Below are 17,848 nucleotides of genomic sequence, written 5' to 3' on the forward strand. Positions count from 1 at the left end.
CAAGGATTGTTAAATATCTTCATTTTCTGATTTTTTTCATATTATAAAGAATTAGGTTTCTCTTAATTTAAAAAGAAGATAAGGCCCATAAAGCACAGAATGTTTAAGTAACTTGAACAAACTCACATAGGTAGGAATATCCTTGAGTCTTTGTTGTTTGTGCTTCTAAGTGTTCTTGTGGTGATGGGTTATTAAAATAGGAACAGCAGAGATACCAAGTGTTCTGCTAAGCATAAGAGCCGTGAACCTAGCACTTCTTCAGGACTGGCAGACACCTCCTGACATGCTGGAACCTCAGAGGCATCGCCTCCTAGGACAGGGATGTAGACCACCAGCATTTATCTTTAGGGATGCAGACCAGCGCACTTTGGGGAAGGTGGTATAGTGGTTCTCCTGTCCAGCTGTCTCCTTTTCTATTAAAATCCAGTATGTCCCCGAAGTCCAGGCTGCGGCTGTTTTTATTGAGGACAGCCCTAGCAAACCTGTGTGCATGTGTTCACAGGCATCTGAAATCCTCTGGTAACAGTTCCTGTCTTTCCTACCCATCACTGACTCCATAACTGCAGTGACTCAGCACCAGTTTTGATTTTCTGCTTTTACTCTATGGTAGAATAAAGCTAACTAGAGGGTTGTCACCTTCATTGTCTCCCCATCTGCTTTCAGCCACCTGTACATTTCATATCACTCCTACTATATATTATTTTTACTCAAGGTTAAGAGTCAAGTTTGTATGGAAAGCACTTAAATTAAAGATCCGGGTATTTTTACTCACTTGCCTGGATTTAGGATATGTTTGCCACCTTCATTCAGAGCATCAGTTCAGTTTTGTTGTGTTGTCTTGCTTTGCCTTTTCCACTGTTTGCTACACTTCAACTGTAGTGACAATTAAAGGAGTGTCACTGGTGTGAGCTTGATTATCCACAACTTTATTATGTGTCTTGGGAAATCATCCTGGGATTGACCCAAGAAAGGCCCTCAGGTCATCTTCATTCTTTCTTCCCCAGTGCCCCGTTGGTTGATAACTCTTAACTACTTAGCTTCTCAAATCCGGCCTCAATAGTTCCCACTGCCTCTCCATTAGCTCAGGCTTGTCTGGTCTAGCCTTGTCAGAGATGTACTAACCACATTGTTTCCCACCTGCCATGTTTCTTCTCCATTGCTACCCGTGTTCTTACAGCACAAGCAATATTACATTCCACTTTTGTGAAATGTAATTCAGAAATTTTTTTCCTGATATACTCTGATGGCATCTTTTGAAATTGATGCAAAATGCAAGTCTGAAGTGGGTTGCAAAAGCTTTTCCTTTTTTTTTTAAGCCAGTTACAAATAATTTGGAATACATATTCTGTATAAAAGTAATAAATAGTAAATAAGCTGAAGCCTGCGCAGTGTAGTTAACAGTATTTCTGTAGCTGCAGCTCCCCAAATGCTCAAGTCAAGATGCGACATAGATACACTTGGAGGGGGCTGGGAGGGATCACTCTCCTTCATATTTCCACTGGATACAGATTTAATAACAGGAAATGGCATGTTTACCAGTCAGACAAAGAATTAAGCATTTTATGTTATTTTGATTCATTTTCATAAAGACTGTCAAATAATTACATCTCTTTAACAGATGCTTAGCAAATTAATAATGTGAATAAGATCACAAGAGGAATACTTACCTAAAATAAAAGAGTATTGTTTCTAAGGCACTGCTTTTTGAACTTTAGTACTTTATAAATCTCCTTGAATTGAAGGCAAATTAGTAACTATAGTATTTAATGTTAATATACATTGTAAAATTTTACTTAAATATAAATACAGAAATAGTTATAAATTCCCTATATTTTTTATTTAATTATAAACCATATTAAAGTTACATAAAAAAACTAGCGAAATACAAATTATTGATAATATAATATGGTAGATTATGCTTTATTGAAACTAAATTGTCATTCATACTGAATATAAACTGCCCGCTACCCCAATTTTTTCATTACCACTGGCTTGCATCTTTTTTGAGACAGAGTCTCATGTAGGCCAAGCTGGCCTCAAATTCATAATGTTTTCAAGGATTACCCTGAAGTCTGATCCTACGGCCTCTATCCCCAAGTGTTAGAATTACAGGTATATACCACCATGCCCAGCATGGTCTTCTTATACCGTATTTCTGTCTTTCCTTTCTCAAGGCCTATTTTATTTTTATTTATGTGTTTATACCAGTATAAGTATATGCAGTGTGGGTAGAGGGGTCCTTGCAGGCCAGCTGAAGTTAGAAGTAGTTGTGAGCTGTCCCACATGGGTGCTGAGCATAGATCTTGGGTCCTCTGGAAGAGCAGCAAGTACTCTTAACCACTGAGCCACTTCTCCAGCTCCTTTCTAACATACTGAAAATCCAACATTGTAAAGCACAGTAAATATGGCTTATATCATAGTGTTATTTTTGTCTTCACTTGGAAATACTGAATCATTTACATAAGAATTGAGCCTGTTTGTCTCTTCATTATTTCTTATATTAATAGTGTGGTTGGTGCCAGCTCAGATTATAAACACAAATGTACACATAGACTAGAAATAGTGCTTATTACTTATAAGTGGCCATTTTGTAACAGCCCAGCATATGCTTATGTTAATTTATTTACGTGAGGGTATGTGTAGTATAAGTGTGGATACGCTCATATGTATGAAGGTGAGTGTGCTCCCTAGTGTACATATGGATGCCAGAGGTTGGCTATAGGTGTGACCCTTTGTTGTTTGCCATCGTGTGTGTGTGTATGTGTGTGTGTGTGTGTGTGTGTGTGTGTGTGTATGTATGTATGCTTTTGAGTCAAGGTCTCACACTGAGCTTGTTGTTTCAGGCTGGCTGGCCAGCAAGCTCCAGCCATCAGCCTGTTCAGTCAGTGCTTAGGTCACCTGCACCCACTGCTAGCCCTGCCTTATATGTGGGTGCTGGAGATCTGAGCTCAGGTCCACATGCTCACACAAGAACTTTACCCTCTGAGCCATGCCCCAAGTCCCTATATTAACTTATCTTAGACAGAGATTCTACTTTTAGGTCAATACTAACCTATTTTGAGAACTCACAGACCCTTGAAAACTACACCCTGGATCCTAGTTTAAGAAATACTCTCAGTATAATTTTAATTAAAACTTGTTACATTGCAGTATTTTCTTGAAGCAATCAATCTATATTCTCAAAGTAGTATTAATTCAGACGTTGATTAATTTACCATTTTCTTTAAAAGTTTAAATTATAAATGTTTTACAGAATGCATTGTTTACTTTTCTGTAGCTGAAGAAGGAAAATTTTAGTGTAGTTGAAAATATAATATCACTTACCAAAGTACAGGTTACACTAGATAACAAAGTCTCCAGAAATAGTTACATTGCTAAAATCATACAAATCGGGTTTCTCTTCATAGAATAATGAATTTTTTTCTTCCCAGTTTCCCTTTCCCTCTGCTTTTTATCTCCTTTATCTCTCTTCTTGTTTCTTTTCTTTTGATGTACACAACATGTCTTCGTCATAAGTCATGCCTGAGGTGAACTGTGCCATTTGTACATACACAGCGGGCATTCACTCACCCTGGCTCTGGCCTTTACAGGTTCTGTGTGGCCTTGGGAAAATCCCCATTTCTTTATTCTTGCTTGTTTGTTTGTGTTTTGTTTTGTTTTGTTTTGTTTTTTCGAGACAGGGTTTCTCTGTGTAGCCCTGGCTGTCCTGGAACTCACTCTGTAGACCAGGCTGGCCTTGAACTCAGAAACCCGCCTGCTTCTGCCTCCCAAGTGCTAGGATTAAAGGTGTGCACCACCACTGCCCGGCTCAATTTCTTCATTCTAAGAGCAGGACCAATGGTATCATGTATGTCACAGGGTTTTTTGAAAATTGTGAGTCTTCATGGGCAAAGTGACCCTGTGTCTAGGACTTCCTAGAATTTGTTCAGCATGTTCTTACTTAGGGTCTAGTGTTTTCTCGGCAGTCCATTGATACAAATAATAAAGGACACAGCACAGTCCTGTCTTCTCAGGAATTGTAGTTTATAGTATGGTGCGATATAGTAAGAGTGGTCTTTAGGGAGTCAGAAGGAAAAGTCGTCACAGAGGTAACCCCTGAACAGAATTGTAAAGGATAAATAGAGTCTTGGCAAGTGCAGCAGTGTTAGAGGGGACGTTCTGATCTAAGCAAAAGAGACCGATCATGAACAAAATAAAATCAAGAAGCCTTTGGTTATTATCAGATAATGCTTATCTTCTGGTAAATGGACAAAAGTTCAGAGAATACTTTACTACTCTGGTGTTAAAACTCGTTGCCATCAAGTTGTAATTAGGAGTGGTATTAATCATATTTGACTGGTGTGTCAGAGTCAGACTTTGACGCTGAGCTGGGAACCGAGCTGCATTGCCGCTCTGGGAGCACTTGCTCTGTTCTTCCCTGGGATGACTGCCATAGCAAGGACTGCTGTGCTTAGAACGGCTGAAAGGCAGTGGGCTGCTTCTGCCATGTAACGGAGCTTTAAGGTATGTTTTGCTCTGCCTGTTTTTGAGATAAGAGAACATCCTATCTTAAGAGCTTGCCTATTCTTGTGGTGGCCAGGAAAATGATATTACTATTACTATTATTATTATTATTATTATTATTATTATTATTATTATCATTATCATCATCATCATCACCACCACCACCACCACCACCTCCACCATCATCATCATCGTCGTCAGGTCTCCAGAAGAGCCTTCTCATAGAGTTTCTATTTGTGATCCACAGTGACACTGTCTTTTATCTCCTGCAAGCCTCTTCCTGCAGCTTCACTTCCACTTCCTCTCCACCCTTTTAGTCATAAGCTGAAGGTCTTGGCATGTCGGGTCAGCATTTTTCACTGTGGGAAAAGGAAAAGTTGGGAACAATGACATGGGGTATTCGTCACATTTTCCTTTGCTTTTTTAAATATATATAAGTGTATCACATATTCCATTACAAATCCTAATGAAAACCTTGCTTTATAAATTTCACTTTGGAATCATAGAGACTGGCTACTGTGGGATGCCATGTGGCCTCGCTCCTCAAAGTGTGACCTTAGAAGCCTGTGGACAGCAGTGAGGATTCTTGGCTCTGCCACTGTGGAAATGAGACAGATTTTATCGGGAGAGCTAATGGCCTTCAGGAGTTGAAGTACTGAGCGAGGACCTTAGCAATCTATTCCCACTCCTTCATGATGATTAGGTTTTCCTCTGGTTATTCCTGTAAGGAATGCACTGTGTGTGGCGTTGAATGGACCCCCTACCCAGTCCCTCTTTAAGGACAGGAACTGTGTCCCTCTTGACAAGCTGAGATGCTGACAGTTTAATCCAAGATTGAAATCCAGGATGAATTGGTTGTTTTGTGTCAAATCTACTTGAAACAGTTGGGCAGGAAGGAAACTAGCCATTGTTGAGCAGCGGAGAGCAGAGAGCCACAGTAGGTTCTCAAGAGGCCGCCATGACTCACAGTGAAATCGGCTACTCTAGAACAGCTGTATCTGTAGCTCAGAGGGATTTCATCCTGAAAGTTATGAAATAGGATTTTACATCATGGGGTCCTGGCTAGCTTCTGGAGGCAGCTTCAGCCATTAAATTTCCCCATCGACATTTTGGAGGATTTGCTTTAGGGTTCTAAAGGAATTTTGTTTGGTTTGAGCCTGTGCTGTTCTCGTGTGCTGTCCATCTCTGTAAGTTCAAATGTGTATCAGTCCTTTTGTGTCTGGACACTGGTTCCTTTGAGTCATCCCAGTGATGACAGGAAGTGGGCACAAGTCCCACCCCTAACTCAGATGCTATTTGCAGCTGATACTTGCTAAGAAAGGGAAATCAGTTTTCTCCAGCAGAGTATTTTGGGGTATATCAACCACACTCCAAGAAGGTCAGCATAAAACAGACTCCACGGGGCTTGGAGTTTTTAAGGGGTGCTATTTAGGTTTTGTTTTGTCTCATTAGTTTTTTGTGTGTTTTATTTGATTTTCATTTTTGTTTTGTTTTTGGAAAGAGGGAGAGGGGAGAGAATATCAGGTTGGATAGGTAGGGGGCTGGGGTGAATTTGGGCAAAGGGAAAACATAATCAAAATTATGAAAAATTTTAAATAAAAAGATTATAAAGAATATATAAGCAAATGAGCTTTGTAAAAACAAACAAACAAACAAACATCGCATTTTGATACTCCTTATCAGACCTGTTCTGGCAAATAAGCAGAGCATGTCAGCACAGACTGCAGTGTCTCCGTATGCTCAAGCTTCAGGAGACACTTTTTTTCCTTTAATGTCTCAAACTTAACTTTAATGACTCAAGTTTCCTGTTTGGACAGTGCCGTCAATGAGAGGAGAAAGCTGTAGGTGTTATCAATTGCCCTTAAGTGACTCTGCAAAGGCAGGAAAGCCAGAATATTGGGCTTCAGATGGGCCTGCATATGATATAGTTTCTTTCTCCAAGGGCCTGCATTAAGTTAAAATAGTTTTGACAGCATCTTTAGCTGAACATCTTTGTCTCCAAACATAATTAGTGTTTAAAACTGAAGGCCTCAAAGTCCAGGTTTTGTGGCTTAGACAGCAGCTCCATCTGGTGCTTGCTGGAGGCCTGTGCTCCTTTCATCTCTGGGTTTCATGGCAGCATAGATACAGAGATTCAAAGGCCTTTCAAAGGAATGGCCACTCTAAGATCGGCTTCTAGTGCTGACATGAGTTAACTGTTCTTGATGAACCTCGTTTGACAGTTTTGTTAATGTGATAGTTGTAATCAATTCAACAGCCATCATTTGGTTTAACTAACATACTCAGAATGGGAAATAATTTTTCATATTTATTAGTCTTGGAAAAATAAAACATATTGTACTACTTACAAAGAAAACCTGTAGTACCTTACGAGGAATAGGTCAGCTTCGTTAACAAGCTATTAGGCAGGATGTCTTACGCTTTTCTGTTTAGTGTCATATGATGCTTAGTATACAGGATATGTTTTTTAAAAAGGAAAACTTGCTGACTCTCAGGAAATGCTTCAAATTGCTAATAGAAATTAATTCTGAATAGTAGCTTTACACAATTTTTCTGCTTTCATTTTATTTCATGTTTGCATTGGTGTTTTTTGTTTGTTTGTTTGTTTCTTCAGGAAGACTGTACTACACAAAAGGGGCAAAGCTAACAAAAAAAATTAGCAATTTTAAACATATGCTAGGGCCAGCAAGTAGCTAAGCAGGTAAATGTGCTTATGCTAAGCCTGACAGCTTGATTCAGTCACTGGAACCTGCATGGGTGGGAAGAAAATCTGACTTCTGCAAGTTATCCTCTGACCTCCTCAGGCATAAACACATACATCATAGAAATACATTTTATAAACAAAACAGATAGTATAGCCTTATGTCTCAGTTCTTGCCTCTCATTTACTGTAAATGTAGGAGAGTTACTTTCTTTTCTGGTCTCAGAACCCCTGGTTCATCGAACAACAGGAAAGAAATGAGAGCTTTGTCGATTTTAACATTCTCAGATTTGAATTGTGCTCTCTTTCCCTGCCTTTTCTGCCTCTCCTGTTCTTCTCTATTTTCCCCCAATATCACCATACAATGTTACCTACTTTCCCCTATCTTAAAATCAACAAGTCCTTTCTGAATCTAACTCTTCTCATCCAAATACTTCTCAAAGAGTCATCTGCCCAAGTCCTGTCGCTTTGCTGTTCAGCCCACCAGTCTGAATTCCATCCTCACTGCTACACCAGAACACAGAGAGGCCAACCTACACTTGTTCTGCCAAGTGTAATAGGACACGTAAGCCCTCATTTTCCAGTACCTCTTAGCAGCATATGAAATAGCTGTCTGCTCTTCTGCTGTCTGCCTCGTTATCTTGAATGTAGCTTTTATTTGCCTTTTTTTTTTCTGAAAGATATAGTTATATCTTCTCCCTAGTTCACTGCAAAGCCAAACCCCAGCATGTTCTGTGCCATTTTCTATGCTCTTCCTAGCCTAGAAAATATTTGTGGACTATAATCCCCAAGCACATGAGATCCACACAGTTCTCTCCTGTGATCTAGACTGGTGAAAATCAACAGCCTCCTCTGTTGTACGTGGGCTCACAGGGTGTGCTCTGATCATCTTCCTACAGAAGTTATGCCTCCCCCAGTATTCCTATCTTGGTAAATATCCTTGCACATGGTTAGAATAAGTTCCACCTTAGCACCTCTTAACTCTCTCCAAAGTCCAGTCATTCTTTCACCTGACTTTCTGTGCTTCCCGATATGACGCCACACCCCTGGCAGATTCTCATCATATCTTACCATGCCCATAGCAGCCCTTTGAACATTTTCTTATCTTTTATTTTTTTAGTCTATTTTCTGTCCAGCCCAAACTGTCTTTTGTAGCTCAGGTTTATTGAAGTTTAATTTGCATATAATAAAATTCACCCTTTTTAGTGTTCAAGTTTTATGAGTTTTGACAAATGTGTGTAGTTGTGTATGATTGTCTCCAGTTTTTTTTTGTCTGTAAATCTCTGTATACTGGTTTTGGTATAAGTAGACATTTTTATTGTTTCTAGTAAATATCGAAGAATGAGATTGTTAGGTATTGAAGCAAATTTATGTTTAACTTTATAAGAAACAGCCAAACTGTCTTCCAAACTGCCTGAAACATCTGAGTCCCCCCAAGTGCTCCACATGCTCAACTCCCCCTAAACACATGCTCGCTCACTAGTCATTCCAGGAAGTTCACTGCGGTTCTCACTTGCTTTTCTGTATGACAAGGGAGCATTTAGTGTCACATAGCTATAAGGTGTGTGTGTGTGTGTGTGTGTGTGTGTGTGTGTGTGTGTGTGTGCTGTATATGAACATAGTCTGTGGCAGCATATCTACTAAAATCCCTCTTTTGTTTTCACTGGCTTTGCATTCACACTCCCAAATCCCCTCTGGTTTTTTGGGTTTTTTTTTGTTTTGTTTTGTTTTGTTTTTTGTTTTTTGGTTTTTTTTGTTGTTGTTGTTTTTCGAGACAGGGTTTCTCTGTGTAGCCCTGGCTGTCCTGGAACTCACTCCATAGACCAGGCTGGCCTCGAACTCAGAACTCAGAAATCCTCCTGCCTCTGCCTCCCAAGTGCTAGGATTAAAGGTGGGCACCACCACCGCCCGGCCTGAAAGTTTTTTTACTTTAGGAAAAAGTCCTCTTTGAGGTGTGAGTGTGTGTGTGTGCGCGCACACGCGTGCTCACTGTAGCTTTATTCTGAGTCTTGAACTCAGGAGATTTGGCCCTGCCAACACACTTCATTGTCATTCCATATAGAAGTATAGGGCTGAAGGTCTGCAGTGCTGAGAGGTGAGTAGCACAGAACTTTAAAGCATAGTGCATTTAATCATCCCAGTGTTGGTGGGGACATAGACAGACAGATGCCAGGAGCTTGCTGACCAACCAGCCTAGCCAAATTGGTGAGCTCAGGACCCCCATCTCAACATACAAGGTGGAGAAGAGCTGGGAAAGATATCCAGTGTCATCCTTTGGCCTCCACATGCACGTGTGCACACACTCAACACAAATGCTTACATACACATACACACAGGAAGGGAGGGAGGCCCCAGTCAGTGGAAACAGAAGGGGGCTTCTGCAATCCAAGAAGAGATGAGTAGCCCAATTGGATAGTACAGCAAGAGTTGATAGCACAGTCAAGAAGAAGAGGAGGTGCTAAGAGGCATAGATCTAGTTTTATAACTTCTAATACCTTGTTTAAAATTCAGATTTGTTATTCTTCTCTAGCTTTGACTTAGGTGAGGCCTAGAGTGTCCCCTGTGTAGTTTTTCTTCACCTGGCAGCACTCACCAGTGTGCACACTAACATTAGGAAGTGCTGCATTAGGTAAGACTGACCAAGAATACCTGGTTCCATGATAATTAATAAGAAGGCGATGCAGTTACATCTGCCAATGTAGGAGAGCAGTGGGCTCAGCTGAGATTAAAATGCAAGTTTAGTGGGTCTGGGGTTGGACCTAAAGCAACTTCATTTCCAACAAGTTCCAGGTGAGGCTGGCGTGCTTCTCTGAGAACCACACCTGAAGTAGCAACAACAGAAAGCATGATGGCTTAGAATGGTACAAGGCTCACCCTCACTTAATCCAGTAATCTGGACAAGAGATGCTGAGCATCTGAACTGCTGGCAGTGCCTGCTGATGGCAAGAACGGAGTCCAGTGAGGTGTAAGGAGAAGAAATTGGAAAAACCAACTTAGAGAAAAGGAGGGATTCATTTTAGTGCACTGGATGTGAAGGGTCTGTTAAGCAGCTAACATTTTAAAGGTGAATGGAAGAAAAACTAACTCATAGGGACCAAGATATGTCAAGCAGAGATTGATCGACACTCAAAGATAAGTATCAGAGGGAAACCCAGGAGGTTGAGAGTATAGCTCAGTGTACTTGAGGCACCGGGTTCTCTCCCAGCACACCCACCCCTGACTCCATACTTGTGCACGCTCACACATGTGCACTCAAGCACATACACATAGGCCTTCCCAGGAGAAGAGGTCACACTATTATTTCCATAGACACACAACAAGCTGGAAATTACTTATACATAGATGCTGCCTGAGAGTAAGTTTCCAAGATGCTGATTAACTGTAGAAAAGTTATAAACACCCTGTGCCCCTGCCCCCGAATTGTTTTTTTTTTCCTCAATCCTTTGAAGAAGAAGTTTAGAAGTTAAAGCTAGTTCCACATCATTCGTAGGGAAATCTCATATGCCTTTTGCATTCAGATTGCTTTCTCTTCTTCCTCCCCACAGATCGATCGTACTTAGAGGAGCTGCTATGACAACATAAGGAGGTGAAAACTCACAGATGCAAATGCAAGTCTTGCTATGCACTGAAGGAAAAGCATTGTCTGTGAAGTTCTATTTTTAAAAATGTCTGCTTGTAACACCTTCACTGAACACGTTTGGAAACCTGGCGAATGCAAGAATTGCTTTAAACCTAAAAGCTTGCACCAGCTTCCTCCAGACTCTGAGAAGACGCCTATCACCCACAGCAGTGTGAAAACTAATGCCAATCACAGTAACAACCACCGAGTCAGGAACACAGGCAGTTTCCGGCCCCCTGTGGCTAAAAAGCCCACCATAGCTGTGAAGCCCACTATGATGGTGGCAGATGGGCAGAGTGTGTGTGGTGAGCTCAGCATCCAGGAGCACTGTGAGAACAAGCCTGCCATCCTGGGGTGGAACCAGAACAAGACTTCTCTGAGCCAGAAACCACTTAACAACAATTCTGAAGGTGATACTGAAGGCAGTGGCAGTGTTCCTCAGCAGTGTGCCAATAATGACAGTGCAAAAAAGATATCCAATAACAACAATGGGCTCACCGAAGTGCTAAAGGAGATAGTGGGTCTGGATGCCACCCCTCCCATAAGAGGAAACGAAACAAACTCCAGAGAAACATTCTTGGGAAGAATAAATGATTGCTACAGACGCTCGTTGGAAAGAAAGATCCCACCCAGTTGCATGACAGGGAACATGAAGGACTCTCAGGGCAAGCACGTCATCCTGAGTGGGAGCACAGAGGTCATCAGTAATGAAGGAGGCAGGTTCTGCTACCCTGAGTTCTCTAGTGGCGAGGAGAGTGAGGAAGATGTGCTTTTCAGTACCATGGAAGAGGAGCATGAGAGCTGGGACGAGAGCGACGAAGAGCTGTTAGCCATGGAGATTCGCATGAGAGGGCAGCCTCGCTTTGCTAATTTCAGGGCAAACACCCTATCTCCCGTTCGATTCTTTGTGAGCAAAAAGTGGAATACTATCCCCTTACGGAATAAGTCTCTGCAGAGAATCTGTGCTGTAGACTATGATGACAGCTACGATGAAATCCTGAATGGTTATGAAGAAAATTCCGGGGTCTCCTATGGTCAAGGAAGCATTCAGAGCACAGTATCATCTGACTGCACATCACCGGATTCCTCCTTTACAGAAGAGTCACGTTCTGAAACAGCCAGCAGTTTATCCCAGAAGATTTGTAATGGGGGGCTATCTCCTGGTAACCCAGGAAATTCTAAGGACATAGCAGAAACTGAGTCTAATTTTGAAAGTCCTCCTGGGAACAGTGAGGAGAAGGACTCATCACTGACTTCCCAAAGCTCGGTGAAAGTTCCAGAGACTCACAAAGCTGTCCTTGCTCTCCGCCTACAAGAGAAGGATGGAAAGATTGCAGTACAAACTGAGAAGCCAGAGAGCAAAGCTTCTACAGATATCGCTGGCCAGGCAGTCACCATAAGCCTCGTCCCAGTAGAAGAGCAGACAAAGCCCTACCGCGTGGTAAATCTGGAACAGCCACTGTGTAAGCCATATACAGTTGTGGATGTGTCAGCAGCCATGGCCAGCGAGCACCTGGGGCGCCCCAAGATAAAAGGTTCATCTTCTACTCCAAATTCCCCAGTTACATCACCTGCATTGACACCAGGACAAATAAATGCCCATCTCAAAAAATCCAGTGCAATCCGATACCAGGAAGTATGGACTTCCAGCACCAGTCCAAGACAAAAGATCCCTAAAATAGAATTAAATACTGGGGGACCTGAGCCAAATGTCCCTCCAAGGAGAAACTGCCATAAATCGGCACCCACTTCACCCACGGCTACAAACATCTCCTCTAAAACCATTCCTGTTAAGTCACCTAATTTGTCTGAAATAAAATTTAATAGTTACAACAATGCCGGGATGCCACCTTTTCCCATTATCATCCACGATGAGCCATCCTATGCCCGGAGTTCCAAAAACGCCATCAAAGTTCCCATTGTCATTAATCCAAATGCATATGACAATCTCGCCATCTACAAAAGTTTTCTGGGAACAAGTGGAGAACTCTCTGTGAAGGAAAAAACCACAAGCGTAATAAGCCATACTTATGAAGAAATAGAAACTGAAAGTAAAGTGTCTGATAGCACTACCAGCAAGCTCACAGACTGTCCCCAAGCTAAAGGGTTTTCCAACAGCACAGAGCGTAAAAGAGGCTCAGTAGCGCAGAAGGTGCAGGAGTTTAACAATTGTCTCAACAGAGGTCAGTCTTCTCCACAAAGAAGCTACAGTTCCACCCACAGCTCCCCAGCAAAAGTCCAAAGACCCAGTCAAGAGCCTGTGGGCAAAACAGAAGGGGTGCCAGGGTCTCAGGTGTCGGGCAGCAGCAGCAGCACCAGGGAGAAAGCAAGTGCCGTCCTATGTCAGATTGTGGCATCTATCCAACCCCCCCAGACTCCACCAGAAGCACCTCAATCTAGCCCCAAGGCCTGCAGTGTGGAAGAGCTGTATGCCATTCCTCCAGATGCAGATACCACAAAAAGTATTCCTAAAAACCCACCAGTCAGACCCAAATCTCTTTTTACATCTCAGTCAAGTGGGGAAGGTGAGGTCCATCAAACCACTGAAAGCCCTACTACCAAAGTTCAAAAAGATCCATCCACGAAGCCAGTGACTTCTCCTCCCTCCAAATTAGTGACCAGCTCCCAAAGTGAGCCACCGCCTCCCTTTCCTCCACCACGGTCTACTTCCTCCCCTTACCACGCAAGTAACCTGTTGCAGAGGCACTTTACCAACTGGACGAAGCCGACCAGTCCCACCAGGTCAACAGAAGCCGAATCAGTTTTGCACTCTGAAGGCAGCAGGCGAGCAGCTGATGCAAAACCCAAACGCTGGATATCGTTTAAAAGCTTCTTCCGCCGCCGAAAAACAGATGAGGAAGACGAGAAGGAGAAGGAGCGAGAGAAAGGGAAACTGGTGGGCCTGGACGGGACAGTCATCCACATGCTGCCGCCTCCTCCAGTCCAGCGCCATCACTGGTTCACTGAGGCAAAAGGAGAGTCCAGTGAGAAGCCTGCTATAGTCTTCATGTACAGGTGTGACCCTGACCAAGGCCACCTCAGTGTGGACCAAAGCAAGGCTGGGGCAGAGAAAGGAAGAACAGAGGAGGTGTTAGTACGGAACTCAGACGAGAAGAAAAGCAGCCATCCTCCATCTCAGATTCCTGACAAAGCTTGCAGGTATGTAAACCAAACAAGCGGAATGTAGGAAAGTACTTTAAATACATTTTCAAGTGCTAAGCTTTCTTTTATATCTTCTAGGATTGCACAACAGCCATTTCCGTTTGTAGGAAGTGCTGCATGGTCATTATCCATCTTGATAACGACATTCTAAGATTAGAATATTATTAAAGTGATCTCATTGCACTGAACAAGGCTTATGGCCCTGAATCTCTAGCTAAAGTAGTGCATCACATTCTGGTAAATGCAGGGGGCTTTTTTTAACATAGAAAAGCATAGCACTGTAATGTCGATGTATAATATGTTCTGGATGCTGAGGTGGAGTAAGGAAGAAGCCAAATGAATGCCCCTTCCCGCATGCACATGAAATGAAACTCCAAGAAAATCTTTATGGTTTTTACCAAGTTGTTATTCTCATATGTATTACTTTATCTTGAGTGATTATTTAGGCTTTTTTTTTTTTTATCGGTGCCTCTTTTCAAACGTTGTAGAGAAAGAATGGAGCTGAAAGTAAACAGTTTATGGATTTTTTTTTAACATGTAGGAGAAATAAGAAATAAGAAAAGTTAGCTATTGATACAGAGATCAAGGGTTACAATCCTCACTTCACCCAGGCAGTTGTAAGTTCTCTAGGCGATACTCTTCTTAAATACTTCAGTTACTCTTTTTTGATCACATAACTCTCTGCATGGTACATCCAAATATTTTTCTGAAATCCTACTAAAGCCTTATAAATTGAGTGCATTCGTCAGATGAGGAACTGAGAATTGGAGGAGAATTGACCAGAATCTTAAGTTAGTGTTTATTAGAGCTGTAATCCACATCTTGATCTGTCTCACTCTAAAACGTTTTTTCTTCCTAAAATGCTACGTTATTAATGAACTCAAGATCCAACAAAGGACTAGAGGAGTAACCCAGCAGTAGTAGAGTACTTGCTTAGCATGTATAAGGATCTGGCTTCAGTCCCAGAACTGTACATACAAGCTTGTGTAAGGTTCTGGCTTCAGTCCCAGAACTGTATACACATGCTTACACAGGAACAGACACATGCACACATACATGTATGTATGTATGTATGTATGTATGTATATGTGTATGTATATATAGCCTGCTTTTATTTATACAAATGTTTGTGTGAAGGGACCCTGTTTTGCCTTCTCATTACTATAATAAACAAAGTTAATTAGCTGTCAGTTAAACAAGTACATTTATCCAAAGTTTGTAACAAAAAGGTTTCTTTTTAATCCTTATTCACTTTAGTCTTGAACAAGTGCCCCAAATACTTGATTCTTCTGAGTCATCTTCCCTGGTGGCATACAGTAAATTTTTGCCATCCAGCCTGGCCTCCTCTCTGGCAAAGATAACAACTTCTGATTTTTATTTTCTATAAAAAATATACAAATGAAAAATGATCATTTAGTTTCTTCAATTTTCCTAGCAAAATGCCAGGAAGTTTTCTGCATGTTCTTTACTAAAATGATCTTACCTCCACATAGATGTCAAAATGCTAGTGAGTCTCAGTTTCCCTTAAATTCACTTACTAACAAAGCAGCTGAAATAAAGGCAGTGCATTGCAGAGAGCAGCCTTCTCGTCAGTTGAATCTTAGGCTCCCGTTTACATTCATGGTGATAGACGGTCATGCTCCAGTAGTAATACAATGCCAGACTTCAGACTCCTGTTTCATTTAGGAAGGAAGCCACTTATATAGCACATAGCTCGCATTACCTGGGAGGGAATGGCATATAGCTCTTACAGATCAATAAATGACTTTCCTCCTGTTCAAGTATGGCTGTAGTAGATGTATCCAGACCCTGGAGGACAGCCAAATAATGGTTTAGCTTTTCTTTTGTGACTCTTTCCTATAGCTATATTATACTGTATGTGGACTTGAGGTAGCCCAAGCCCTGGGCACGGCAGACCCCTTTCTATTGAATTTTTATTTTTTTTATAGAACTGTCCATGAATCCAAATGACACAGTTAATTTGCTTTACCAATACTAAGATTTGACTGTTTCACAGTTGTCCAGAGGAATGTTAAAACACACTGCCAGGTTCTACTCCAAGAGTTTATTTGTTTCTCTCTCTCTCTTTCTTTCTTTCTTTCTTTCTTTCTTTCTTTCCTTCTTTCTTTTAATTTAATTTAATTTGGGGGGGTTGTTTATTTGTTTATTTGTTTGTTTTTTGAGACAGGGTTTCTCTGTGTAGCCCTGACTGTCCCTGAACTCAAATCTACTTGCCTCTGTTTCCCTAGTGCTGGGATTAAAGGTATGCACCACCACCACCACCCAGCAATTCCCAGGGTTTCTAATTCACTTGGTCTGAGGTAGATCCTGACTTTGCACATCCAACAGGCTGAAGTTGTTGAGCCACACTTTAGGATCATTAGTCTTAACACTGTTCTAAAGGTACATAAATAAAGCCATGATTGGGATACTGAACAGTTCTTAGAGGCATATTTAAATTTTCTCATTTTAGAATGTCCCAGAGTGGGTAGAAAAAAGAAGCATTCAATAGGTTATTTTTAGCCTCATGGAAAGTTTAAAACATGAATATGTATATTGAAAACTATACTCCATTTGCTTTTTAAATAATTACCTCATTTACTTGGATTGTCATTGATATTTACTTGAAGCAACTTTGAGAGGGAAAACATTACAATCAAATGTCAACATTTGTGTTTCTGGTTTGATGGCAGTGTGATCATTCAATTACCATCTCGTGCCTGGGAACACACAGCTGAAAGAAATGAAAATACCGTTTTTCTATAAGTAAATGAAGATGCCAAATCTAAACTGTCTGTAAAGAATGAAGAATGAAAAAATGCCCTTCTGATTGCTATCCTGCAGGGCCTGAAAGATGAGAGCCGAGCCTGGTAGAACATTGTGCTTGGTATTAAGGACTTCTAACATTTATTTGACTTTCCAAAGACATAAATTGAATGTGTGGCATTAGCCTTAGAACAAATAGGAGAAAGACGTTGCTGCAATAATGAACTTGGGTTGACTTTAGCTTTGACTCTCTGGTCCTTCAGTATATAGGGCTATAGTGATACTTATCACATAGAATTAATTTGAACATTTTATGGGAAGACATAAAATAGGCTGTCCAGGGTCTGGCATATTAGATGCTTAAAAGTGTTAGTAGCCCCTCTGTCCTCAATGTGGTAAGTGCTCCGTGCACAAAATGATAAAGTAGCCCAGAACACCTAGTGATTAAATCAGCTGAAAGCGACTTCTCCGAAATGAAATTGGAACCAGATCTTAAAAGACAAATTAGAAGGCTGAGTATGGCAGCATATATCTGTAATTCCATCAGTAAGGACACTGGGGCAGCAGGATTGTGAGTTCAAGGCCAGCCTGGACATCCCTCTCCCACATGCACCTATCAGCTAGTTCACATTGGAGGCAAAAGAGGGAAACAAATAGAAGCAGGATGTAATGGGTAGGGGATGGGAAATGTTAACAAGTGGAACTCAAAGAGAAGAAGAGAAGCTCACCAGAAGCTAGGTTAGGGCAGTAAGGAAGGGGAGATGTTTGCTAGGGGTACAGGCTTTCCATTAGGGTGAATTTTGGTGGTCCATTCTTCTGCATGATGACAATACTTAATACAGTTAGTATTTCAAAAGTTCTAAAGAATGTATTGTAAGCCTTAAAACAAAAAGTTATATCAAATGATAGATATTTTAATTAATTTTGTCTAATCTGTGTTTTATACATGTATTGGTATTTTTACATATATCACATTGCCCTACATAAATTATAGTCAAATGGTCTCCTTTTCTCTTGCTCCTCCTCTTGTGTGACCCCTTTAAAAATGCTGTTGCTATCCCTGAAGCTTACTCCACAGTGGACCATTGGTTTATCAC

The 17,848-nt window shown here is 41.3% G+C and overlaps 1 protein-coding gene across 6 annotated transcripts in view; it reads left to right on the forward strand.

Annotated features, from left to right (window-relative positions):
• Peak1 (pseudopodium enriched atypical kinase 1) overlaps window positions 1–17,848 on the forward strand; it is a 216,404-nt gene that overhangs the window by 148,160 nt on the left and 50,396 nt on the right. For all 6 annotated transcript variants that reach the window (XM_031346242.1, XM_031346243.1, XM_031346240.1 and 3 more), the window contains one exon: window positions 10,750–13,982. In XM_031346242.1, coding sequence (XP_031202102.1) covers window positions 10,870–13,982 — 3,113 coding nt within the window. In that variant the 5' untranslated portion in view covers window positions 10,750–10,869. The remainder of the gene's footprint in view (window positions 1–10,749; window positions 13,983–17,848) is intronic.

This window comes from Mastomys coucha, unplaced genomic scaffold (assembly GCF_008632895.1).
Source record: "Mastomys coucha isolate ucsf_1 unplaced genomic scaffold, UCSF_Mcou_1 pScaffold23, whole genome shotgun sequence".
Classification (NCBI taxonomy): domain Eukaryota; kingdom Metazoa; phylum Chordata; class Mammalia; order Rodentia; family Muridae; genus Mastomys; species Mastomys coucha.